Source organism: Narcine bancroftii, chromosome 5, assembly GCF_036971445.1.
Source record: "Narcine bancroftii isolate sNarBan1 chromosome 5, sNarBan1.hap1, whole genome shotgun sequence".
Classification (NCBI taxonomy): domain Eukaryota; kingdom Metazoa; phylum Chordata; class Chondrichthyes; order Torpediniformes; family Narcinidae; genus Narcine; species Narcine bancroftii.
Window position 1 is genome coordinate 254,382,187 of NC_091473.1, and position 26,554 is coordinate 254,408,740.

Consider the following 26,554-nt stretch of genomic DNA (forward strand, 5'->3'; position numbering starts at 1 on the left):
GCAGATCCTGAAGAAGATAGCAAGCACAGCCACGTCCATCACAAACTCTACGTGAGGTACTGCTTCAAGAAAGTGCCTACATACATTGCACAACATGTATGACAATAAACATCATATCTTGCTTTCACTGACTTCAGGCAATACCTACTAAGATTTGTTCCTATAGTCAGGTTGGATACACCAGGATCACAGCAGTCCAGCATCCTGAAGCAAGAAGTTATAGGTCAGTGTTACTCCAGATGTTTCAGTTGGTAGAACAGAGGCTCCACAAGAAAGCTGATGGGGATGCAGGACCAAATGCTCAAAGCATATGCAAGAGACCTGGAGGAGCATGTAGCAGGCCATTATCAATCCTGTTCAGGCTGCATGCAGTGCCAGGAGTGAACTATCACAGAGGAAATACCTGTAGTATGTGCTGCTGTACTAACTAGCTCAACACGTCCATCTTACTGGGGCTGAAGGGGCCGGGTTCCGCTTCTCTGGAGATACAGGCAGGAAACAAAGTCATGACTCTGATCCCGAGAGAGTGCCACTGTCAAGCTGGACCAACTACCTTGCCTGAGAAGACCCACCTGCATTCACCAGGTTCACAATGGCACGTGTGAGCTCAGGGTGAGTTGGACCATACCGTACAGTGGCAGCTGATGCTTTATCCAGTAGTGGTGAGGTCACGTTTTAATGTTCTGCTCCAGCAAATTTTTTCCTCTGCTGTCATCTAGCATAAAGTTCAAGGTTATTTGTCATCCGATTGTTACAGTACAACCTGACGAAACAGCGTTCTCCAGTCCACAGTGCAAAAACAGTGCAAACGCACATTCAGTCACATATGAACTGAAGTATACACAGAAGCTATATACATGTCTTATGCACGTATATTAAAAAATAAATATTATTAATAAATAGTGGAATCTTGGAGTGTTGCTTTAGCAGTTTATCAATCATCCAGCATTCCCACTGCCCTAGGGAAGCTGTTCCTCAGCCTTGAGGGGCTGGCTCTGATACCCCTTTTTCTCTTCCCCGACACAAATAGCTCGATGATGCTGTGTGCGGGGTGATAGGGGTCCTCAATGATTTTGCGAGTTCTCTTTAAAAAACAATCCCAGTTAATCACAACCATGGAAGGGAGGGGGAGTGTGACCTCAGTGATCCTCTCTGCTGTTTTTATGGTCCTGTGGATTGACCTCCGATCCAATGTTTTCCAATGGACTGTGATGCAACCGGCCAGGACTCCCTCATTAGAGCTCCTGTAGAAAGTTGATAGAATGGAGGCTGGTAGCCTTGCCCACTTCAACCATCAGATTGATGTCATGACCGATGCTAGATGTTACACCGTTTGACCCACTGAGTTTCTCCAGCATCGTGTTTTTGTATCAATGATGGTGACCGCGGACTTTCATGACTTAGACCTGGGTTGTTGCTCTGTGAGAACAGCTGGAGGATTCCGCTGCTCTCAGGGGCAGCAGGTAACATCTGATGTTGCCGTTGGTGTCGAAGCTTCACCAGCAGTGGTGTGATCCAGTTTACAACAGATGCACAGCCAGTTGCTTTACTAATCCTCAGAGCCACAATGGTATTATTGCCGAGAACCAGTGATAGGAAGAGCCACCCTCTCGCCTTTGCTCCACAACCACCCACTTGACAGCCGTGAGGTGAGAACTGGTAATCATACACTGCTGACATCTGGGTCCACAAACCCAGTGAACCCTCCCACTTTGCCCCAGATTAATCCAATTGATCTGGGTTAAAGGGTAAATAGTGGTGCTTTAAAATTAAGCATAACTTAATGACTTTTTTAAAATTACAAGATCTTTCATTCTGATTAATCAAACATCAAGAATCCAATGGTAGTTTTCAGTGGAGCTACAATTTATTTAGACAATGGTAATTATGGCCCTTCCAGCCCACAAGCCTGTGCCACCCAAATACCCCAATTAATCTACGACCCCCAATACATTTTGAACAGTGGGATGAAACCAGAGCACCAGATTAAAACCCACACAGACACTGGGAAAACGTACACACACCTTTTAGACAGCATCAGGTTCAAACTCGGGTCACTGGCGCTGTAATAGAGTTGCGCTAACCTCTCTGCTAAGTTTATTGGACCTTGATGCATTCAATGTTCTCCTTCCTTGTTACATCTCCCAATGGTTTACAATTCTCCAAAGCATCAATACTATGGTGGAGTCACGTGATGGAGTAGTGGCCGGTAGGGTAAAAGCAGCCCTCTCCAGAAAAGCCACCGGAAAAGAAAGGAGAAGGCCTTACCTGCACGAAGGAACAGAGAGCTGTGGTGGCGAAGAGTGCCCGATCTCCGAGGTTGGTGTCGGCTGGAAGATGAGGAAAGGGACAGGAGAGGGAGTGAAGTACCAGGTGAGAAATAAAGTCGACGGGGTGAACGGCAAGAAAAGCAGCAGCAGGAACCTTGACAGATGAGTACCTCAGAAAGAGAGGACCAACACCAAGAGGCCAAGCAAGAAGAGACCCAATAAAGTGAGACAAGCAACTCATCAGAAAAATCAGAAGAGACACAGATACAAGGAAGAGAAGAAGAAGACACAAACACAGATTCAGACACAAAGAGGAAGAAGACCAAGATCTTCACAGAGAGACAGAAGGTAAAACAGATGGACAGAATATAGATAAAGCTTTTTTAGAAGAACAAATTAGATCATTAAAAGAATTGTCATTAGAATTTAGTGCAATTAAAAGAAAAATGAAAAGAACAGAAGATAAAATGCAAAGATTAGAGCTGGTCATGACAGAAATAGGGAAAAGAGTAGAAAATGTGGAAGAATGAGAAATGGCTATATAAATGACAAGAGGAAAATTGGAAGAAAGGTTGGGGGGGGGAGAGAATAACCATCACTGCGAAATCATTTGACGCTTGTGAGCAGGATCACAATCCATATGGAAAGGGGAGTTGTGGTTGCCCGACAAGGGATAAGGGGCAACTCAGAGGGGGTATTTGCGGTTAAGGTAGTATTGGATGTGGGAGTTGTTGGAGTATTTATGTTTTAAATGTGTTGTCATACATTGAGTTTAAAAAGGGAAAACAGAGAGATGAAAATGGGGTGTAAACATGATATGAGATGGCCATGTTGAACTATATGACTATAAACATTAATGGAATACATAACCAAATTAAAAGGAAGAGGCTATTAAATTTACTGAAAAAAGAAAAAAATAGATACAGCATTTGTGCAAGAAATGCATCTAACTGAAGTGGAACATAAATTAAAGAAAGACTGGGTAGGACACGTAGCGGCAACATCATATAATTCAAAAGCTATGTTAATTAATAAAAATGTACCAATCAAAATAGAGGAGGAAATATTAGATCCAGCAGGGAGGTATGTAATGATAAAGTGTCAGGTATGTTCAGAATTTTGGGATTTGCTCAATATATATGCACCTAATGAGGAGGATCAAAAGTTTATACAGGATATTTTTTTGAAGATTGTAGATACACAAAGAAATATATTGATTGGAGGGGATTTTAACCTTAATTTGGATCCAATGTTAGATAAAACTGGACAAAAGACAAGTAAAAAGAATAAAGTGGCCAAATTTATGGTTAAATCAATGCAGGAAATGAAACTTATGGATATATGGAGGAGGCAGCACCCAAGAGAGAAGGAATATTCATATTATTCAGGAAGGCATAAAACATACTCAAGGATTGATATGTTTTTGTTGTCGGCCCATATTCAAGGGAGAGTTAGGAAAACTGAGTATAAAGCTAGAATACTATCTGATCATTCACCCCTGTTATTAGCAATAGAACTGATGGACATCCCACCAAGAACATATAGATGGAGTTTAAACTCCATGCTACTTAAAAGGCAGGAATTTAGAGAGTTTATTGAACGCCAAATTAAAACATATTTTGAAATAAACACAGGATTAGTGAAAGACAAATTTATATTATGGGATGCAATGAAAGCCTTCATTAGAGGGCAGATAATAAGTTATGTAACTAAGATGATAAAGGATTACAATTGGGAAACAGAGCAGTTGGAAAGGAAGATAGTAAGTACAGAAAAGGAATTAGTAAAAAGGGATGATATAACAAAAAGGAGAGAATTGCCAGACAAAAAAATAAAATACGGAACATTACAAACGTACAAGGTGGAGAAGAACATAATGAAAATAAAGCAAAAGTATTACGCACTGGGAGAAAAAACATATAAAATATTAGCCTGGCAATTTAAAACAGAACAAGCTAAAAGAACTGTATTGGCATCAAGGAAAAAGGACAAACAAATTACATATAACCCAACAGAAATTAATGAGAACTTTAAGGAATTTTATGAACAATTATACCAAACTGAGAACAAAGGGAAAGATGATAAAATCGAAGAGCTTTTAGCTAAAATTGAACTGCCGAAATTGCAAGAAGAGGAACAAAACAAACTGATAAAACCATTTGAAATAGAGGAAGTACAGGATAATATTTAAAAAAGCTGCCGAACAATAAAAGGCCTGGAGAGGATGGATTCCCAATAGAATTCTATAAAACATTTAAAGAGTTATTAATTCCTCCTCTCCTGGAAGTAATGAACCAGATAGAAGAAACACAAAACTTGCCAGATTCATGTAAGACAGCAATAATTACAGAAATACCAAAGACGGGGAAGGATCCATTAACACCAGCATCATATAGACCAATATCTTTACTTAATTCAGATTATAAAATAGCAAAACTATTAGAATACAGATTGGTCACTGTGTACCAAAAATAGTAAAACAAGATCAAACTGGATTTATTAAGAAAAGATGAACAGCGGATAATGTCTGTAAATTTATTAATCTAATTCATGCAGTTCAAGGAAACAAGAAGCCAACAGTAGCTGTTGCTTTAGATGCAGAAAAAGCCTTTGACAGAGTAGAATGGAATTATTTATTTAAAGTATTACAGAGGTTCAATCTACCAGAAAAATATATTAATTGGATTAAAGCATTATATAATGGATCGAACCAATTTAAATTAAGTAGGTCAACTAGACAGGGATGTCCATTATCCCCCCTCATTGTTCACCTTAGCAATAGAACCATTGGCAGAACTGATAAGAACAGAAAATAAAATAAACGGGATAAAAATAAATGAGAAGGAGTATAAAATCAGCTTATTTGCAGATGACATCATAGTATACTTGACAGAACCAGAAATATCAATAAAAGAATTACATAAGAAATTGAAGGAATATGGAGAAATATCGGGGTACAAGATCAACGCAAATAAAAGTGAAGTGATGCCAATAAGTAACGCAAATTATACAGAATTTAAAAAAGAATCACCATTTAAATGGCAAACACAAGCAATCTGATACCTAGGTATTAGGTTAGATAATAACTTAAGCCACCTGTACAAACTAAATTATCAGCCACTAATAAAAAAAATTGCAGGAAGACTTAGAACATTGGAAAGAATTACCACTAACATTGATAGGGAGGGTAAATTGCATTAAAATGAATGTTTTCCCAAGGATACAATACTTATTTCAATCATTGCCAATTCCTTTAACAGAGAAATTCTTTAATGAACAAAAGAGAATAATAAGGAAATTCTTGTGGAAAGGGGGGAAACCGAGGATAGCGTTAGATAAATTAACAGAGAGGAACAACCAAGGTGGTTTGAAGTTACCAAACTTTAAAAATTATTATAGAGCAGCAGAATTAAGGTATTTATCAGATTTTTACCAGACAAAGGAAAAAGCAGACTGGACTAAAATAGAAGGTACCGGAACATATACTTTATAAGTGAGATGAAAAGCTGATGCAATATAAAAGCTCACCAATATTGCATCATTTACTTAATATATGGAAGAAGATCCACTAAGAAAGGAAAAAAACAAATTACCAAATACCAAAATTATTATTGACACAAAACCCACTAATCCCTTTTACAATAGATAACGTTTCCTTTAGAGAATGGGAGAGAAAAGGAATTAAAAGAATAGAAAACTGTTTTTTGGGAAATAATTTATTAACATTTGAAAAGTTGAAGTACAAATATGGAACAACTCATGGTACAATGTTTGCATATCATCAACTGAAAGCTTATTTAAAGAATAAATTGGAAAACAGATTGAAATTACCAGAAGGAAGCAGCTTTGAATATGTGATTACAGACACAATGATAATTAAAAGATTTGTAACGAACATGTACATTAAGCTGCAAGAGAAGGAAAATGAGGAAATAAGCTATAAACCTAAACAAAAGTGGGAAAAGGATTTAAACATAAAGATTTAAAAAAGAAATATTGTAAAAGTTATGTTCTAGAACTATGAAGAATATAATAAACGCAAGGTTACGTATGATACAGTATAATTGGTTGCACAATATATATCACGCCCCAAAAGTTAAAAGAATGGGATCCAACAGTATCAGATAGATGTTTTTGCTGTAAGAAGGAAACGGGAACAACAGGACATGCAATTTGGACATGTGAGAAAGTGGAAAAGTTTTGGGAAGATCTAAACCAGGTATTAAATAAAATCGCAAAAAATAACATACCAAAAAATCCAGAGATCTTTCTTCTAAGTAATATAAGAAGTAAGGAATTAGGCCTCAAGTTGGATAAAGCGCAAAAAAGATTTATCATGATAGCCTTAGCAGTAGCAAAAAAATGTATAATGTAGAGCCTGAGAATACAGCAGTGGTACATGGAAATGAATAAATGTATTCCATTGGAAAAAATAACATATAATTTAAAAAATAAAGTCACATTATTTGAACAAATTTGGGAACCATACATGGAACACAACAGAGAGGGCTTGCCTCGGACCTCCACCCCCTAAAATGATAAGAAGACAAAATGACTTGACCCAGTGTGTAAAAGTAGATGATGCATTTTTCTTGTTTATTTTCATTGTGTGGATGACATTATTTAATGGTTTTATTGTACTATATATGTTGAACATTTATTGGCTTTGGAGGGGGGTGGGAAGGGGGGAGTGAAGGTAGGGGGGTAAAAAAAGGGAGAAAATGCCACTGTGTATATTTAATGAGAAACGTTTGTATATATGTTTTGGTTGATATAGTTCACAGTGTGAAAAATAAAATATTATTTAATAATTTAATAATCAATACCATAAATGAACCTCAAATTGTTAGGTGCCCCAGAGCACATCATTTTTCCATTCTCCGTCGTCAAAACGTTGGTGTTTTAATCATGGCAAACGTATCCAGTGTGCAGGGTTACTGTATGAAATTCGAAAGTCTGCGGATGCTGTGATCACAGGAAAAATACAGAAATGCTGGAGGAACTCAGCAGCTCTCACAGCGTCCATGGGAGGAAAAGATATACAACCGACGTTTCAGCCCTAAGCCCTTTGTCAAGGTACAGAGCGACACATTTGCCCTCCACATCCTCTTTTACATTGAAGTAACTAAATGACAAATGGCCCTCACTGTGACCCTGATCCACCTTATGATGAACAAATCTGAAGTTAGAAGCAATCATTTAATGGACAATTAATTAAATCAAAGTCGATGCTGACTGCATTCAATTTTGCAGCAGACAGTAAAAACATGATTTATTTGCATTGTTAATGCTCTTCCATCAAGAGAACCTGTCAAGAGAACCCCTGGAGCTCAGGAAGTGCAGTGACTGTTGCGCCTTCCTGACAAGTGAGGAGATGTTGAGTGTCCACGAGAGGCCACTAGTTCAGTGAACTCCGAGGAACTTGGTGCTCTCCACTCTCTCCACTACAGAGTTGTTGTTATGTAGTGGAGGGTGGTTATTCCTCATTCTCCTGAAGTCCACAATCATCTCCTTCACCTTGTCCACATTGAGACTTACCTTTTTACTCTCCTCTACAAACACGAGACTTCAAATTCTATCTAAGATGGTCCAGAGTAACAGGTTTACTTACAGTGTCAGTATTCCATAAGAGGTAACCAAAAGATTTTGGACAGCACAATTCCTCATGCACAGTCAGTGTTCCATTGAAGTTCAAAGTTCAGGACATACATGACAGCACATACAACCCTGAGATTCTTTTTCCTGTGGGTCAGGCAGAATTTTTACTTATGGGGAATACAAAAAACTGTATTCAATAAAAATAGAGAATAAATATTCAGTAATGAATAATGTGCAATGTAAAAGTCCTTTTCTTGTAATTTTTTGTTTATTGCACTATGAACCATGTCAATAACAATATATACAAATGATCTTCATTGAGTATACAGTGGCATTTCCTTTTTTCCTCCTCCCCTCTTCCCCCCACCTTCATCCCTCCCCTCCCTTCCCACCCCCTCAAAAACCAATAATATACACACAAAACAAAACATCATCCACCTTTGCAAGGTAAGAGTCCCTAATTGAGTTTGTCATTGAGGAGTCTGATGGTGGAGGGGTAATAGCTGATCCTGAACCTGTGAGTCTTGTGGCACCGAGACTTCTCTCCTGATGGCAGCAGCGAGAACAGAGCGTGTGCTGGGTGGGCTGGATCCTTGATGATTGCTGCTGCTCTCCGACGGCACCGTTCCCTGTAGATGTGCTCAATGTCGGGAAGGTTTTTACCTTTGATGTCCAGAGCTGTGTCCACTACCTTTTGCAGGAATTTCCACTCTGAGATTCACAAGACCGTGATGCAGCCGGTCAGCACACGTTTCACCACACATCTGTAGAAATTTTCCAAGATGACTTCATTTAATGGAGCTCCTCCAAATTTTGCCCAATTGCTTGTCAAAACAACTGAATATTTTACAGAGATATGGACAGAGCATAGACAAAACAATTCTACTGGATCATTACTAACATTGATTCATTGCTAACAATGAGAAAATGGAATTTACTGGAGTTGGCATCATGCCTTACCTCTCTGGTAGCAAGCAAGCTCGCTCTTTCTCAGCCTCTTCTCGCTGAAGCCTCTTGAGCCAAAGCCTCAAAGCTCCACTCCCTCCCTGTTCCATTCCCTCCCTGTTTCACTCCTTCAGCTACCCTTCTCTTTATTGGTCCTTGCCAATTATTAGATAAACCCTGGTCTAATTACATATGACCCATTTTCAAATGGGATAACTACAGTAAACTTCCATGTTTGTCTTATACACACCCAACAACCTGGCTTCCACAGCCGCCCATGGTAGTAAATTCCAGAGGTTCACCACTCCCAGGCTGAAGAAATTCCTCCACGTCTCTGTTTTAAATGGGTGCCCTTTAATCCTGAAGTTGTGCCTTCTTGTCCTTAATTCCCCGACCATGGGAAACAACTTTGCCACATCTACACTTTTAATGACCTTGCTGAACACATTCCAGACAGGAGCTGTGAATGCCAGCATCTATTACAGATGACTTTGTCTTTAACAGCCAACAATTGCAAAGGTTGGACTTTGTGGTGTGGGTGGTTGTGTGGCTGGAAGGGAGAGGGATGGGGAGAACATGCTAACCCAGCTCTCCTCCTTCAGAGACCCCTTTTATGAAACACAGTACTATTTCAACAACGTCTGAAATTATCTTAAGCCTATTAAATATTCAGGGATTTTTTAAAAACAGTTGCTGCAGGCAATGAACGGCTACATGTGACAGGGCTAGCCACCAGTGTCATACACCTTTGATCATTTGGAATAAAATCATGAAACTTGCATTATTCTCAAAAGTAATTTGAGGTCCTGAGTAGTGCTGCCTTTGTCAGGGATCCACGTATGGTGATTGCAGTATATAGTAACATTCAAGCAACTGACAACCTCAAGCAACCGACAAAAAAAAGAGGAAAATAAATAAAAATTAAAAAAAAAAAGCAGAAATAAAAATGTAAATAAAAGTTTAAAATTGTAAAAGTAAATGCTCTCTGAAGTAACATATAAACCTTTGGTGAAGATGAGAGGAAATATTCACCCTTGGTCGGGCTTTGCTCGTAGCAGCTGTTTGAATAAAGTTGTGTGAAACACCAATGACGTTGCTCAGAATGAAGACTTGACATGGTTGGCGAAGCGGTTAGCACAACATTTTTACAGCGCCAGCGACTAGGTTTCAAATCCCAAGGTGTTTGTATGTTCAACCCGTGTCTGTATGGATTTTCCCGGGGATTCCGGTTCGAAATGTACTGGGGGGGGGGGGGGTGGTGTAGGTTAATTGGGTGCAAATTGGGTGGCATGGACTCGTGGGCTGAAATGGCTTGTTATCGTGCTGTATGTCTAAATAAATAGAGCTGGTTAATAGTGCTTACCATTGGGGTGTCTCTCTTAAAATATCTCCTGATCCCTGCTTAGTAAGTCTTTATCGTTAAAAGTAAAGGTTCCATTGTTGTCACGAGATACTACATTCAGAATGTAACACACATGAAATTCTTTAACTTTTGAACTACTTTACCCCCTCCATAAATCTTCATCCGCGAAGTCAAGCCAAAGAAAGAAACTGTAAGGCAGACAAAGTCGCTTTTTTGTCCAGCGCCACTCACAGAAACCTACAGCACTGTAGTTTCTAAGCGGTTTCTCATCCAAGTACTGACCAGACTTAAGCTTGCTTAGCTTCCAAAATCAGATAATCTCAGGCGTATTCAGGCTATTAGGCTTCTGCCTAATATTATTAAGTATATTAAGACTTTATCTGTAAAAAGGCTTATCTGTGACTTTAGTATACTATAATGTAAGACTTTATCTGTAAACTTGGGGAGAGGGGGTTAATTAGCTATAATGTTATTGTTGGTCTTTCAGGTGGCTCATTGGAGGGGGAGGAACCTGCAGATGAAGCAACAGTTAAATGTTTTCAAAGAATGTGACAGAAAATAAAGTAAGATGCTTTATGGTTTATACATTCATGCGTTAAGTTTATTCAGTGCAAGTACAGTAAAGTATTTTTGTCTTTTAAACTGTTTATTCTTAATGAAGGTTTATTAGTTAGGCATTGTTAGAGTAAGTCTCAAGCAATTGGAAAACTTGCTTATCCGGCATCTACCAATCCCCATAGGTGCCAGATACCAGAGGTACCAGGGTTCTCCCCATCCCTCTCCCTTCCAGCCACACAACCACCCACACCACAAAGTCCAACCTTTGCAATTGTTGGCTGTTAAAGACAAAGTCATCTGTAATAGATGCTGGCATTCACAGCTCCTGTCTGGAATGTGTTCAGCAAGGTCATTAAAAGTGTAGATGTGGCAAAGTTGTTTCCCATGGTCGGGGAATTAAGGACAAGACGGCACAACTTCAGGATTAAAGGGCACCCATTTAAAACAGAGACGTGGAGGAATTTCTTCAGCCTGGGAGTGGTGAACCTCTGGAATTTACTACCATGGGCGGCTGTGGAAGCCAGGTTGTTGGATGTGTATAAGACAAACATGGAAGTTTACTGTAATTATCCCATTTGAAAATGGGCCATATGTAATTAGACCAGGGTTTATCTAATAATTGGCAAGGACCAATAAAGAGAAGGGTAGCTGAAGGAGTGAAACAGGGAGGGAATGGAACAGGGAGGGAGTGGAGCTTTGAGGCTTTGGCTCAAGAGGCTTCAGCGAGAAGAGGCTGAGAAAGAGCTAGCTTGCTTGCTACCGGAGAGGTAAGGCCAGGTGATCCTTTAATTAAAGTTAGAAAATGGAGTTGGCTAGGGCAGTGGGTTGCTCTGGTTGTGGGAAATTTGGGACAGCATACTTGTCCCTGATAATTACACCTGGAGAAGGTGCATTCATCAGTAGTTCCTTACAACCAGAGTTAGCGAACTGGAGCAGGAGTTGGATGAACTGCAGATCTTGGGCAAGGAGAGATAGTGGCAAACAGGAGTGTCAGACAGGTAGCTGGGTGACTGTCAGGAGAGGAAAGGGGAAGATGCAGACAGGGCAGAGTAACTCTGTGGCTGTTCCCATTCACAACATGTATAACACTTTAGATACTGTTGATGGGGACCTTCAAGTGACAAGATGAGGTGGCCATGTCTTTGGTTCAGAGGCTGGCTCCCTGACTCAGGGGGAAGAAGAGAGGAGCGATAGTGATTGGGGACTCATTGGTTAGACAAATAGGAGGCTTGCTGGACGAGATTGAGCTTCCAGTTGGTATACTGACTCCCAGATGCCGGGGTCAGGGATGTCTCTTATCGAGTACAGAGCATTCTGGAGAGGGAGGGCGAGCAGCCAGATGTCGTGGTCCATGAGGGGGCCAATGACGTATATAGACGTGGGGATGACGTCCTGAAGGAAGAATATAGGGAGTTAGGGAATGTTAAAAAGCAAGACGTCAAAGGTGGTAATCTTGGGATTGCTGCCTGTGCCATGCGCTAGAGAGGACAGGAATAGGTATATGTGGCGGATAAATGTGCAGCTAAAGAGCTGGGGCACAAGGGTTGATTTGTGGATCATTGGGAACTCTTCTGGGGAAGGTCTGACCTCAACAAAAAGCATGGGCTGCACCTGAACTGGAGGTGGGGGGTGGGGGGGGGTTGGGGCAATAACCTGGCAGACAGGTTTGCTAGATCAGTATTTACTAAGGAAAGGAATATTGAGTCAGGTGAAGTAAGTAAAGTTAGTGAGATCATGGAAATATACAGATTAATGAGGAGGTAGTACTGGCTATCTTAAAGAGAATCAAAGTGGATAACTCTCCGGGTCCTAACAAAATATTCCCTAGGACCTTGAGGGAGGTTAGTGTAGAAACTGTTAAGTTTATTCAGTGCAAGTAGGGGCATTGAAAGAAATATTTAAAATGTCACTGGCCACGGGAGAGGTGCCGAAGAATTGGAGGGTAGCTCATGTTGTTCCATTATTTAAAAAAGGTTCTAAAAGTATAGGCCTGTGAGTCTGATGTCTGTTTTGTGGTGGATAAATTAATGGAGAGTGTTCTTAGAGATGGAATATACAATTATTTGGATAGACAGGGACTGATTAGGTGTAGCCAAGATGGTTTTGAGATCATGTAGATCATGTTTAACTAATCTTATAGTTTCTCAAGTTTACTAAGGTTGATGACGGGAAGATTCTGGATATTGTCTATATGGGCTTTAGTAAGGCCTTTGACAAGGATCCACATAAGATGTTGTTTATGAAGGTTCAATCATTAGGTATTAACGTTGAAGTAGTGAACTGGATTCAACAATGATTGGATGGGAGATGCCAGAGAGTAGTGGTGGAAAATTGTTGGTCAAATTGGGAGGTCAGTGACTAGTGGAGTGCCTCAGGGATCGGTACTGGGTCCATTGTTATTTGTCATATATATTAATGATCTGGATGATGGGGTGGTAAAGTGGATTAGTAAGTATACAGATGATACTAAGACTGGTGGTGTGTGAACAGTGATGAAGGTTTTCAAAGCTGGCATAGGGATACAGGATAGTTAGAAGAGTGGCCTGAAAGATAGCAGATGGAGTTTAATAAGTATGAGGAGCTACATTTTGGTAGGACTAATCAGCAATGGTCATCCATGTTAAATGGTAGACAACTGAGGAGTGCAAAGGATTTAGGAATTCTGGTGCATAATTCCCTGAAGGTGGAGACACATGTAGATAGGGTGGTGAAGCAAGCATTTGGTACGTTGGCCTTCATAAATCAGAATATTGAGAACAGGAGATGGAATGTCATGTTGAATTTGTATAGGGAATTGGTATGGCCAAATTTGGAATATTGTGTGCAGTTTTGAATGCCAAATTATACGAAAGATATCAACAAGATAGAGGGAGTGCAGAAAAGATTTACCGGAATGTTACCTGGGTTTCAGGGTTTGAGTTACGGGGAAAGGTTATGCAGGCTGGGACTTTGTTCCCTGGAGCTTAGAAGATCAAGGGATGATTGGATAGAAGTCTTTAAAATTATGAGAGGGACAGATGGAGTAAATGTGGATAGGTTTTTTTTCCATTGAAAGTGGAGGAGATTCAAAGAAGAGGACATGGATTGAGATTGAAGGGGGAAAAGTTTAGGGGAAGCATGAGGGGAAATTTCTTCACTCAGAAGTTGGTGGGGGTCTGGAATGAGCTTTCGGCCAAAGTGGTAGATGTGGGCTTGAATTTAGTATTTGAGGAAAAGTTGGATAGGTATATGGACGAGAGAGGTATGGAAGGTTATGGGCCAGGTACGGGTCAATAGGACTAGGTGGGAGGTGTTCGGCATGGACTAGAAGGGCCAAACTGGCTTGTTTCTGTGCTGTAATTGCTATATGGTTATATCCTATTCAAAGACCCTGCAGTCAATAGGGACGTATTTCAGAAGTACCACATGTTATTTATGTAAGCATACTACAGGTTGTCCAGTCTCCAGTTTAACTGCAGGCCGGGTCCATTTGAGAGAATAACTGCTCTATTACAATCTCCAACTGTGGATCTTTAATGAAGAGAACCGTGCAAAACACCCCAAATCATTTTCTTTTTCAGAAAGTACAAGTAGGGAGCTTCAATTCTCATGACAATCAAAGATCTATAGAACCCAGAAGGGCCTCGCATACGAACCCATTCCTTCCCTGTGGCAAAAGCCAAGCTAAGATCATTTCTGACTCATTGAGGATAAACCAATTTTAAAGAATAAGTGGAGTCCCCAATTTTTTTTTTACCATTGAGAGTGATCTTTTACCTTTTAACTGTTAGGTTAGACAAGGCAGAGGCTGTAGATGAGATATCTTAGACTTTAAAGCACAGAAACGGGACATTCAGTCCACCAGCTCCGCCATCACCCATCATGTTACCACATTTCTCTGTATCAGTTCCTTAGCCTTTATGCCATAACCATTTACTGTTCATCTGGATTTATAAACACCGTGAAAATCTCTGCCTCCATTAATCACTCAAGGCAGTACACTCCAGGCACCGTGAGTAAACAAGTTCTTTCTCAGATACTCTCTCAACCTCTTATTCCTTACCCGCTTGATTTTCCCTCATTTCAAACACCTCTGCTATTAGCAATGGTTTCTCATCATCAACGCATCGTTAACTCTACACCCCCTAATTGTGTTCCTCTAACCTCAGGCTCCTCTGCTCGAAAGAAAACAAGCCCTACCTATGCTCAGAACCAAAACATTTCATCGGAGACAGGCTCCTGGAGAATCCGCTCTGTAATCATATCCTTTCTTATAGTGCTGTTATCAAACTGTACCAGAACAGATGGAACAGTTAGCTTAGCAATTTGTGTGGCGGTTAGTGCAATGCTGTTACAGCGCCAGCGAGCCAGGCTCTTCAACGTTAACATCTAAGCTGTCAGGCAACCTAGTAGGTGTCCCACATAAGCCGGCACTCTCGGAAAGGAGTTTGTACATTCTCCCCACGTCTGTATGGGTTTGCACCAGGCACCCGCGTTTCTTACCATCCTAGATGTAAGGGCCCTTGAGCCAAAAGGGCCTGTTACCATGCCGTTTGTCTCCCTCCCATCATCTTTCATGTCCTGCTAATGAAGGCAAGTATCCCATGTGTGTTCTTTGTCATCTTATTTGTGGTAGCCCTTTTGGGGATTTTGTTTAAAATAGTCCTTCAAATACTTCCTAAAGCCCTTTCATTCATATCTTCAGACATTTCAGAAGACATTAAAAAAACTCATTTGGTAGCTTAAAAATAGGTTCAGGAAGGGCAAGGAGTACAATGTCAGACATAGAATTGGTTAAAGGACAGGAAGCAATGAGAATAAATGGGTTCTTGGAAGGGAAACAAGGTATCGATACTGCTAACAAAAGTAAAAGCACAGCGCTGGAGAAACTCAGCAGGTCAAACAGTGTACTTTATGTAGCAAAGCTAAAGATAGGTAACCCACTTTTCGGGTTTGAGCTCTTCAAGGTGTGAGCAAAATGTAGGCATGCGCTCAACCAACCACCACCTCAATCAGGGGCTCATTTACAGACATTTACTTGGGCACTTTATTTGTTTTTCTTCTCTCTGGATTGCACAATTGGTTACAGTTCCTTATGAGTTTACGTGTGTACATTGTGCCGTTTTTATTTGCACAACCAGTAAGTGGTGATTTGGCATCGCCCACAGAAAAAGAATCTCGGGGGAGTACGTGATGTCATGTAATGCACTCTGACGAGAAATCTGAAATCCAAGACGCTGGTTATGTACCTCTATCTTTGCTAACTGCAGTGCACTGTTTGACCTTGAGTTACTTCAACCACAGTGTCTCCAGACTTGTGTTTTGCTATTTGCTGATGACATAAGCCCATGAAGACTGTAGAAGAATGTCCATTGGTTAAGCGGCGAGCAAGAAGGACTTTTATCCAGGACGGTCAGAGGCAGCTCCATTAAAGTGATGGTCAACAGCAGACATGGGTATTGCAAGCACATGGTGATAACCTGCGTGGAGCAGCAGCTAATCTAAGATGGCAGACGATGCAAAGATGAACAGCACCAATTTGGTGGACAGTCCAGTGGTGTGGTGCCAAGATAACAAACTCTCTCTCTCTCAACATTACGAAGGCGAAAGATAATTACTGACTTCAGGAAAAAGGGTAGGGACCACACTCCTGCCCGAATCGTTGATGAACGAGATGACTTCTAGTTCTTATGGACAAACATCTCCAATAACTTGATCTGGGCAAGCACATTGACACCAGTGAAGAAAGCACACTCATGCCTGTACTTCCCGACAACCCTGTGGAGGCTCGGCATTTCGCCCTTGTCCCTCAACAACTTGCACACTTGTCGAATCGTCACATATTAAAGATACAGGAGCGGCTCTGATCGGGATCATTGCAAGTTGCAGAGAATATTGAATGCACCTCAAAACAGAGCAGCACAGTGATTAGCTCAGCGCTACTGTGTTCCAAGTTCAAATCCGGCACGGTGCCTCCATATCTACATGGGTTTCCTCCCACACTTCAAAACGTACCAGCATTGTAGGTTAATTGGGGAATTTGGGAGGCTCGGGCTTGTCGGGCTATTTCTCTGCTGTATGTCGCCATTAAAGCATCACATCAACTTCCTCACCTTCACTTCCATCTACATCTCCTGCTACCTAGGTAAGGCAGTCAACACACTGAAGGACCCATCATACCCCTGGCACACCCTCTTATCCCTCCTTCCATTGGGAGAAGAATCAAAAGTGTGAGAACATGCACCACAGGTTTAAAAACTGTTTCTTCTCTGAAGCCCTCAGGTTCCTGAATGAACCCCACAACAATGCCCTTGCTTAGTACTAATTTCTTTTCCCATTCTAATCCTATATTCTATAGACTATGCTCTTGTACTTTCTACTCTAAAGAGTCTTCTACTTCTACTATATGAATATTAGAACTAACCTGTAAAGACTGCTTGCAGAAGAATCCTCACTGTACTAGATATGGCAAATGAATTTCAAGAACTGTTGCCACATAAGCCTGTGCGAGCAGTGAGGCTACAGCAATAACAAGATGTAACTGTATATCTATGGTATACTTCACAACCACTCATACTATTAAGACAGCTACACAAGCTGGAAACACACTGCTTTATACCATCAAATCTGCTGTGCCAATCCAACATAGCCTAACCAATATAATCCACAATAACTGATGCAGGTATATTATGTAGTAGGTGTTAATATCCCTTATTGCACTCCTGAGACGCTGCCTGGTCTCTGTGGGGTTGGCAAGTGAGTGATAGCATCTTCTGGGTCATCAAGTGGGCACCCTCCTTCCTCGGTGTCTCGCTGATGGGCCCACGACACCTCCGGAGAGTTTAGCAGTGAATCCCGGTGTCCCAGGCTCACCCCCTAGATGCCATTCACTCATTTGGGGGCCCAGATGGAATCCTTTCTCCTCATCCAGAGCCCCAATGACTACCCTTTTCAGTGACTCTGGAGAGATCTTTGACTGCTTGTCGGTGTATCTTTCCTCGCACTCCCAACATCAGACCATCTCCTTTTTCGGCATGCTCTTCAACGTTAACATCTATGCTGTCAGGCAACCTAGGAAGTCTCCCAAAGGCCCAACTACTTCAACAAAGATGTCGCACTGGGTGTCCCCAAGGCAGAAACGAAAGCATCTTTCAGATGACTGGTTTCATCAAGATCTTTTCCTGAAGGTCCTTTGTGATGAGAACATACCAGAGAAAGGTCCAACATGGAAGGATCAGGGTATGACGCAGCAACACAACATCTTTGAATGATTGCCAAAGTAAAAAGACACTCTGGTGAATACAAATTCCAGTCTTGTCATTATGTTTGTTGCCATCATTACTATTGAGACTTCTTCCTCTGTCTGCCAGAGGCTCTGGATGGAGACTGCCCTTCTGGTTCTTCTCTTTCTTGATAGAAGCTTCTGCAAAAAGAGTTGCATTGAGTTAATATGTGGTTCTTGAAACACGCTGCCCTGTTGTGCAAGGCGTGCACATGGACGAAGATAACCTGCGACAGTGAGATGAGCATAAAGGATATAGGAAGAGCAAAAGACATTCTTGTGATACTCAAATCAGCATAATGAGTGGTCGGTACGCAAAAATAAAATAGAAGATACTGGGTATACTCAGCAAGCCAGGTTCCATTTCTGTGAGTGAGTGAGTGAGAGAGAGATTCAATGATGAGACAGAGAATGACGGCAAAGTGATGTTCCTACCTAGGGAAACCATTTCTCTCTGAGGTGCCTGCCTAACCTACTGATTAATTGATAGTTTCACAAACAGCAAGATACTTTTGCTCTTTATTTTTCCACAGCCGTGTTGATTAATCATTCTCATTAATCAGGTTTAGTACCGATAAGACCTTTTTTTTTTAAAACCACAGGGTAGAAATTGGTTCCATCCACTGAAACCCACGCTGCCCAATTACAACCAATTAACCTACAACCCCATGTTTTGAAGTGGTAAGAAAGCGGAGCACCCGGAAGAATCCACGGGGAGAAAGTACAAACTCCTTACAAACAGCACCAGATTCGAACCGAGGTCGCTGATACGGTAATAGTGTTGCACTAACCACTACACTAACTGCGCCACTATTTACTTCTGGGGAAAAATGAAAAATATACTTCCTCGTTCAACACCAGAACTATAGAACATTACAGCACTTTGGCCCTTTTAGACTGTGCCAAACTATTACCTACCCAGACCCACTGACCTGCACCCATATAGCCCTCCATACCCTACATCCATCTATGGACCTGTCCAAATTTTCCTTAAATGTTAAAACTGAGCCCTCATTCACCACTTCAGCTGGCAGCTCATTCCATACTCAAATTCCCCCTAAAGTTCCCCCAAAAGTCTCCCCTTTCACCCAATCTCATGTCCTTTGGCTTGTACCTCACCTCCCCTCAACAAAAAAAGCCTAGTTGCATTTACTCTAGCTATTCCCCTCATAATCTTGTACACCTCTCTCAAATCTCCCCTCGTTCTCTGATGCTTCAGGGAATAAACACCTAACTAGTTTAACCGTTCCCTGTAACTCAGTTCCTCAAGTCCAGGCAACATCCTAGTAAATCTTCTCTGCGCTCTTTCAATTTTATAGATTTTATCTTTCCTGTAGTTAGGTGGCCAAACCTGCACACATTACTCCAAATCTGGCCTCATGAATGACTCATACAACTTGACCAGAACATCCCAACTCCAATCCTTTGATTTACGAAGACCAATGTTGCTTTACGACTAAAAACTAAAGCATGAAGAAATAAAATTACACGAATTAAACAAGCTTTTATCCTCTAAAATTTCACATTTATTAACACGTTTATATAAACTTGGAGGTAGGAATAATAACTTCAACTAGGAACAACATGGGAAGGGTGAACGCCAATGCCTCCAGCTATTAATTATAAAGCAAGTATACATTTCTCACAATGCAACTTAAAATTGTAGCAAACCAGAACAAAATGCAATGACACCGCAGTGATGGGGAAATGCTGGAGGATACATTTCCAACTTCAAAGCCCAGCAGATCACTAGCAGCTTTAACTATCAACAAAAGCATCTTAATTCATTAAACATGCCACTGTTCATTACGTGGCAAGCTTTTCTTGCTGTAAATCAACTCTGATTTTTGTAATTATGGCTTGAGAGTTAACATGTTGGGTCATCAGTAGAATAACGAATCAAATTAGCTCCCAACCATTTCACCGTGTACCTGACACTGAGTAAATGACAGCTGAAGTAGTAGTTACAGAATTTAATTACTCTCCAAACTCAATGTATTTCCTCTTAGTGGCTGAACAATTAAACATTCAAATTTATACTTATTGACTCTTATTCAAGTTATACAGATGCACATCATTTCTCATACAAAGTTGTTTCAGTCATTCTACTGATACAAGTATAAACAAAAACACATAAATATTATGAGAACACATTGATGATGTTAACAAAAATATACCAAGTAGAGAGCAATGCACTCTGCAAACATGTCACTTAAGAATGAAAATACAATTACAAACTGGAAATACCCACAGAACATTTTTGTAACCAACAGTCAAAAAGTGTTCTCTGCAAGAGTCTCAATGGAAAAACTATCAGTAAATTAAAATTTTCCACCACTTTCCCCAATATTCCTTCCAATATATGCTTTATCCGGAATGAACATCCACTCCTCTTAATGTGGGAATTCCTTTCAGAAGCATGGTACATTTTCTTGAAATTATCAATTATAAAGTATCTACAGTAACTGTATCAGCTAATACAGTTACATAGTCTCTGACCAGCTAATACTCTCTACACTGCAATGAACATTTTACAATAGACTGGTAAATGTTTCAGTCATATGATTTTAAAGGCCTGTATCACTATAATCGACTAGACAGGCTTACAGCTTTCCACAAGTAATCCTTTAACATGAAACACAAAGCACATAGCCTTTCATTTGGCTCATACAGTGTACTCTGTCAAGGTACCATACAGGTTTGAGAAGATAAAGGATTACTGAATAACAGAGTGCTTCGTAAACTGGAATTAATATCGGTAAAGGAGTTCAATAAACACATTCAGGGTAATTCTCCTACAATAGTTGGGATTGGATGTTCCACAAGGCTAAAGACAAGACAGAAGACGGCAGATGCTGGAATTTACAACAAAAATCAGAACACTGGAATTCTGGAACGAGCATCCTGATGCTGCATCTCATCCTTTACCTCCATGGATGATGCTTTACCTGCTGAGCTGTTCCAGCATTTTGTTTTTGTATTCCATTAGATTGAATGACTTTGTAAATTCATGATTTGGCCGTGGGCCTAAAGGGAGCAACAAAGCAACTCGTTGAGAAAAATCAAAATTCATTCAAAGGCAACCAATTCATTCAAAGCCAGGGAATTATGAGAGATATTGATTAAAAAAGAGGAAAATTTACTAAAAGCAGCAGATAAGAATCCAAAGTAGTCAAGTGTAAAAATGTAATTTCTGCAATTACATTGGTATTTTTTTAAATCTCACACCAGCAAAGTTTCTGTTGAATATATTGAAGCTGTGAGACAGCACATTTACTGTGGACACAATGGCACAGCTGGTAAGAGTTTCTGCCTCACAGCAACTGTGAGGTTCAACTCCAAGTTATTGTGATTTTCTATCCAAATTCCCACATGTGCAGGTAAGAAGTAGAATCTGGGGGCCAGTTGACTGGAGTGGGTTATGGAGGAGGGGGAGGGGAAGAATAAAAGAGGTTCTTGCATGAATGACCAATGGTCAGGATGGTGAGACAATGAGCCTGTCCCTTGGTGTTTCTCTCCAGGACCCTAATGAAACCAAATGAATCTGGCTTCATGCTGTAGAAACGGGAAGTGCATGAGATTTACAGTTTTTTTGAAACTTTAAAAAAGTACCACCTAAAGTTGAAGATCTTAAAAGACAAAAGCTCTTTTCATAAGAACTTAAATGCCACATTTAATGCCAAAACACCAATAATTAGTTTCAGTTGAATACGGTTGTCATTTCAAAACACCAAAGCCCCAACAATGGAAAGTGAGGCTTGGAGAATGAACAGGGCGGATCCCTCGGAAGTACAAATGCAAGGAGACCCAAAAGGTTGATCATAAAGGTGATTATTTAAAAAGTGTTTATGATTACAATAGGATGAAATAGTAGATAAAATCTCAAAAGAGTTTCTGCGACAAGGTCACTGATACAAAATTAAGCACAAGACAGACAATGGTAAAAAGAAAGAACTTCCATTTCTTAACCATATTGCTCAGGATTTACCCTAATGGCAAGGGCAAAACCAAATCAAATTTCTAACTGTTGGCTAGATGATAACAGGTCAGCAAAAACACTGTATTCATTTATTTCGATAAATGCCGATGTGAACTCTTGAGCTGAATGGCCATTTCTGTCGTGTAACTTCCATGCATTGTTCATTACTTACATTTCTACCACTATTCACCCCAACACAAAGCTTATCATCAGCTCTAGGTGTCCCAGCATTTCCCTCTTCCTCTTGCCACTAGTCACAACCTCAAACAGTTTAAATATTTCACAATAAGAGACTCGTATCATCGATCGAAATCCACACCAGAATTTTACAATCCATTAATGCGACCAAACATAGCGACAGGTAAAATAACAAAATGCATGTTTTTGGATTGAATTGAACATCTAAAAATGAAAATCATTGCAGTGTGTAGTTAGCAATTATATCAAAAGATTTTTTTTTACTGAATTGGAGATAACAGAGTAAACAACAGTAATACAGTAAATGCAAGTTACCTCAACTTTCATCCAAAAAGTTTCAATATAATGCTGCATAATAGACTAAGAGGAGGAGGAATCAGGAACAAATAGTAGAGTGGATTGCTCTTTAACTTCAGGATTAAAAACAGAGCAAGTCCAAACAGTGGCTATTCACAGTGGAAGGTGGTAGGTAGCAGTATTCCACAAGAAACTTGCATGGACCATTGCTATTCACAATTTACATTAGCAAGTTAGATTTTGAAATCAAAAACAATTTCTAAATTTGCAAGTGAGGGAACTATCCCATACTGAGGAGGACTGCAGGTCATTCATAAGCTTGTATAATGGGAAAATTGGAAACTGAAGTTCAAAATATACAAATACAAATCAGTACATCTGGTAACAAATGCAAACAGATCACTTATTACTTCAAGAAAGTTTGTCTGGAAGGGGAGTAGAGCAAAAGACTGGAATTCCAACAGACTATTCAATAAAATGAGCACCACAGCTTAGCAAGATCATGAAACAAAAAACGCAAGCAAGCTCAATAGTATTTTTCAACAAGCACGGGATTTAAATCGTGAAGTTGCACTAAACCTGTCATGAACCTTGGTTAGGCTATGCTGCGAGTACAGTGTACATTTCTGATCTGTCATATTATAAAAAGGATTAAAGACACTGGAAAAGTACAAAACAGGCTTACAAGGTTACCAGGAATGTGAGGAAATGCATAGCAGGAAAGGGCAAACAGACTGGACTACTTTTCCCTTGAGAAAAGGATGATGAAGACGTAACCCAATAATAGTCTTTAAAATTATGAAATGCTGATGTAACAGTGATGTTTTTTAACCTGTGGGGAAAAGCACAACTAGAGGTCAACAGTACAAGATCATCTTCAGGAAATTCAATGGGTAGTTTTGAAAAATCAAAACCAAAAGAGCGGTCGGAGTGTGGAACTCACAAATGGAGAGAGATTTGGAAGTGTATAGTAGAGATGCAAGAGGAGACTGAGCAAGTATTTAAGGGACAAGGAACCAGAGGGTCACGGTAATAGATTTCCAAGACAGAGGTTTGTGAAGTATAAATGGTGGTCAAGTTAACTGAATAGCTTGCTTCTGTGCAGAGTACACTAGGCAACAAGATTAACTTGATCTGCAGTTGGTCGAGACATGACATTTAAATGACCTGCTTCTTATTTAAAGACCTGGGCAGCACACAGGGACAGAGCCAAAAAAATTAAAAAATTTACATGTAAAACAATCTTAAACAGTTGTTCTTCTAGAAGAGCCATTATTGGCTACGTGGCTTTAAAGACTATATTTGAAAATCAATTCTGCTGGAATCCTGTGTGGAAGATGCTAGATTGGGTCATCATAGAGTTAGTTACAAGATATTCAGTCGGTATATACATTTACAAGATATCCAATGGTTTTATTATTTATAATTTGATGTCCAAAAAGGCAAAATCAACACACATACCATCAAAACTGGTATTCTCTGTCCTTTTCTTGTTTTATTCCAAAATATTTTTCTTCACTGTAATCTCGTCCTTTTCCACTCTTTTCAGAATGAACAGGCCAGGATTCAACATTTCGAGGACATCTCATAGAGTCACAAGCTCTTTCTTCGTCAAAGCTGTCTCTTGGATTTCGGCATCTTTCTGAACGATGATCCAGCCGAGGAGAATATTCACAGTGGATTCTTTGATGCCTCTCTTGTTTATAGTCCATTTTGTTCTGTTGATAGTGACTGTCGCTGGAACACGGACTCCTAGAACGCTCTCTCACAGATCCACTTCTCTCACCAGATCTCCAATTTTCTCTCTGCTTTGGATATTTATGCTCCCTTATTATGAATAACAAAATCCAAACTTATTAGTCTAAAACATTTACTACATTTCTATACCCCAACAAGTGGTAAAGAAGGTGTATGACATGAACGCCTTCATTAAAAACATCAGTAATGCATCTTTACCTCCTATGGACACTACGAGTTCCTCCAGCATCTCCCTGTTTTTACAACAATTACGTCTGCAGACTTCCGTTTTTCACACAGACTATGAATTTCAGGGAATCATGTCACTCTCTAAAACTTTGGTTTGACCCGATGTGCAATATTGTGAGCCGTTCTAGTCATCATATGACATGAAGGATGAAGGTTTTGCACAGGATGCACGAGGCACCAGGATGTGGCCTGGATTAAAGAGCATCAGCTAGAGAGGGTCGGACAAACTTGGCCTGTTTTCTCTAGAGAACTGAATACTGAGGGGAGTTTATAAAATTATGGGAAACCTAATAGGGCAGTAGGTCAGTGTCTTTCTAACCTAGTGGAAATATTACATTTAAATTTCAATTTCTTTAAAATTTAATACTTATTTTAATTTAGACATACAGCACGGTAACAGGCCCGTTCAGCCCACAAGTCTGTGCCACCCAATTGACCTACAACCCTGGTACATTTCAGAGGAAACTAGAGCCATGAGGAAAACATACAAACTCCTTACAGGCCGCAGGAATTGAACACTGGCCCCAATCGCTGGCAATGTAACATCATTGCCCTAACTGCTACGCCAACTGTCCCACCCATAAAATACTGGAGTTTTTCCCCCCAAAGTGGAAAGGTCAAATATCATATGACATAGATTTTATCCAAGGGGATGGGGGAGATGTTCGAGGCAATCTTTTTTTGAAGAATGGAGGTGAGTGTGACATCCTGCCAGGCATTTGCTGGAAGCAAATGCAACAGTGACATTTATGAGCCATTTATAGTCAGACTCATGAACGTGCAAGAAATGGATCAACTTCTAGCTGATCAGACAACAAACAGCAAAATTCAGTACAAAAACAAAAAAAAGTAATGAACAAGTTGATATGCATTCTTCAAGAAAAATAAATTACCGTATTCCTGAGGAAAACTGTTTCGATTCTCCACCATGCCGATGATTTGGAGGGCAATCTTTCTCGGTATCTTGTGCAACTGCTTTGGACTTTTTAACAAAAGAAACAAGTCTCAGGAGGCTCCCGAAATCTTCTGAAGCAGAGATGGAAGAAAAAAGTTGACTGAAAACTATTTATTTTTCTTGAATGAAAAAAGATGGAGAAAACCAACAATTTCACAATATGAAACAAAATTTTACTCATTACCAAAGAGTTTTAAATGCTTGCCACCGACTTAAACAAATAAACCCACTGGGTATAAAGCACTGCAATATCACAAATGAACAAAACAAGTTTATCATTGGAAGTTCATTCTTATTATTCATCCATATTTAATAGGTTGCCCACAAGTGTTCATTTCACTGCAAGAAGGGTCTAGTTTTCAGTAACCACCTACACAGTTAGCGATAGAACTACACAAATTGCAGATTTATTTAATGCAGTTCATAAATGCATCAATAGTAAGAATTTCCACATTTTTCAAATTTGTTTTGTTGATGAGAATGTGGCTAGCAAGACCAACATTGTTTTTGCCTACCCCCATCTTCCATGAGCAAGTGAAGACAGGAATAGGGATATGTCAGGTTGAGGTTAGGTTGATGGCCCAATCACATAATGAATGGCCAATTAAAAGCTGCCAGATGTGTTTTGAATCATAATGGTGGTGTCACATAGCGTATAATGGTACAGTCGAGGGTCAAGATAGGACTTCCTGAGGACTATATGACTACATAGCGTATGATGGTACAGTCGAGGGTCAAGATAGGACTTCCTGAGGACTATATGACTACATAGCGTATGATGGTACAGTCGAGGGTCAAGATAGGACTTCCTGAGGACTATATGGCAATATCCTTGATCACAGTCATGGACAAATGCATCTGCATTTAGTAAATGATCAGGGATACAGTCAAGAAGGTATCCCTTGTATTAATTCACACACAAAGATCCCATGTTATAGTCAACCCACTCCGCCACCCCACTTTCTTGGCCTAAAAATCATGTGTTTTCCAAATGACCCATGTTAAAGTTAACCCCCCCCCCCCCCCTATTTTTGGCCCCAACTGCCCAACCATCTGAGCTCCTGATGTCCCATCATTGAATCCCTGCATCGGCCCTCCAGAGCTCCCTGCACCCCCACCGCCCGCCAATCCTAGCTCCCAACGT

The 26,554-nt window shown here is 40.2% G+C and overlaps 1 protein-coding gene across 5 annotated transcripts in view; it reads right to left on the reverse strand.

Annotated features, from left to right (window-relative positions):
• Positions 1 to 9,351: 9,351 nt before the first annotated feature.
• The window catches only part of LOC138765232 (cleavage and polyadenylation specificity factor subunit 6-like), a 65,539-nt gene continuing 48,336 nt past the window's right edge, over positions 9,352 to 26,554 (reverse strand). For 3 of the 5 annotated variants that reach the window (XM_069942214.1, XM_069942219.1, XM_069942218.1), the window contains 2 exons: positions 25,349 to 25,481; positions 19,499 to 24,296 (listed from right to left, as the gene is read on the reverse strand). In XM_069942214.1, the coding sequence (XP_069798315.1) occupies positions 23,933 to 24,296; positions 25,349 to 25,481 (497 nt within the window). In that variant the 3' untranslated portion in view covers positions 19,499 to 23,932. Of the gene's footprint in view, positions 18,137 to 19,498; positions 24,297 to 25,348; positions 25,482 to 26,554 lie in introns of those variants that run through there. The other 2 variants (XM_069942216.1, XM_069942215.1) reach the window with 2 other exon arrangements.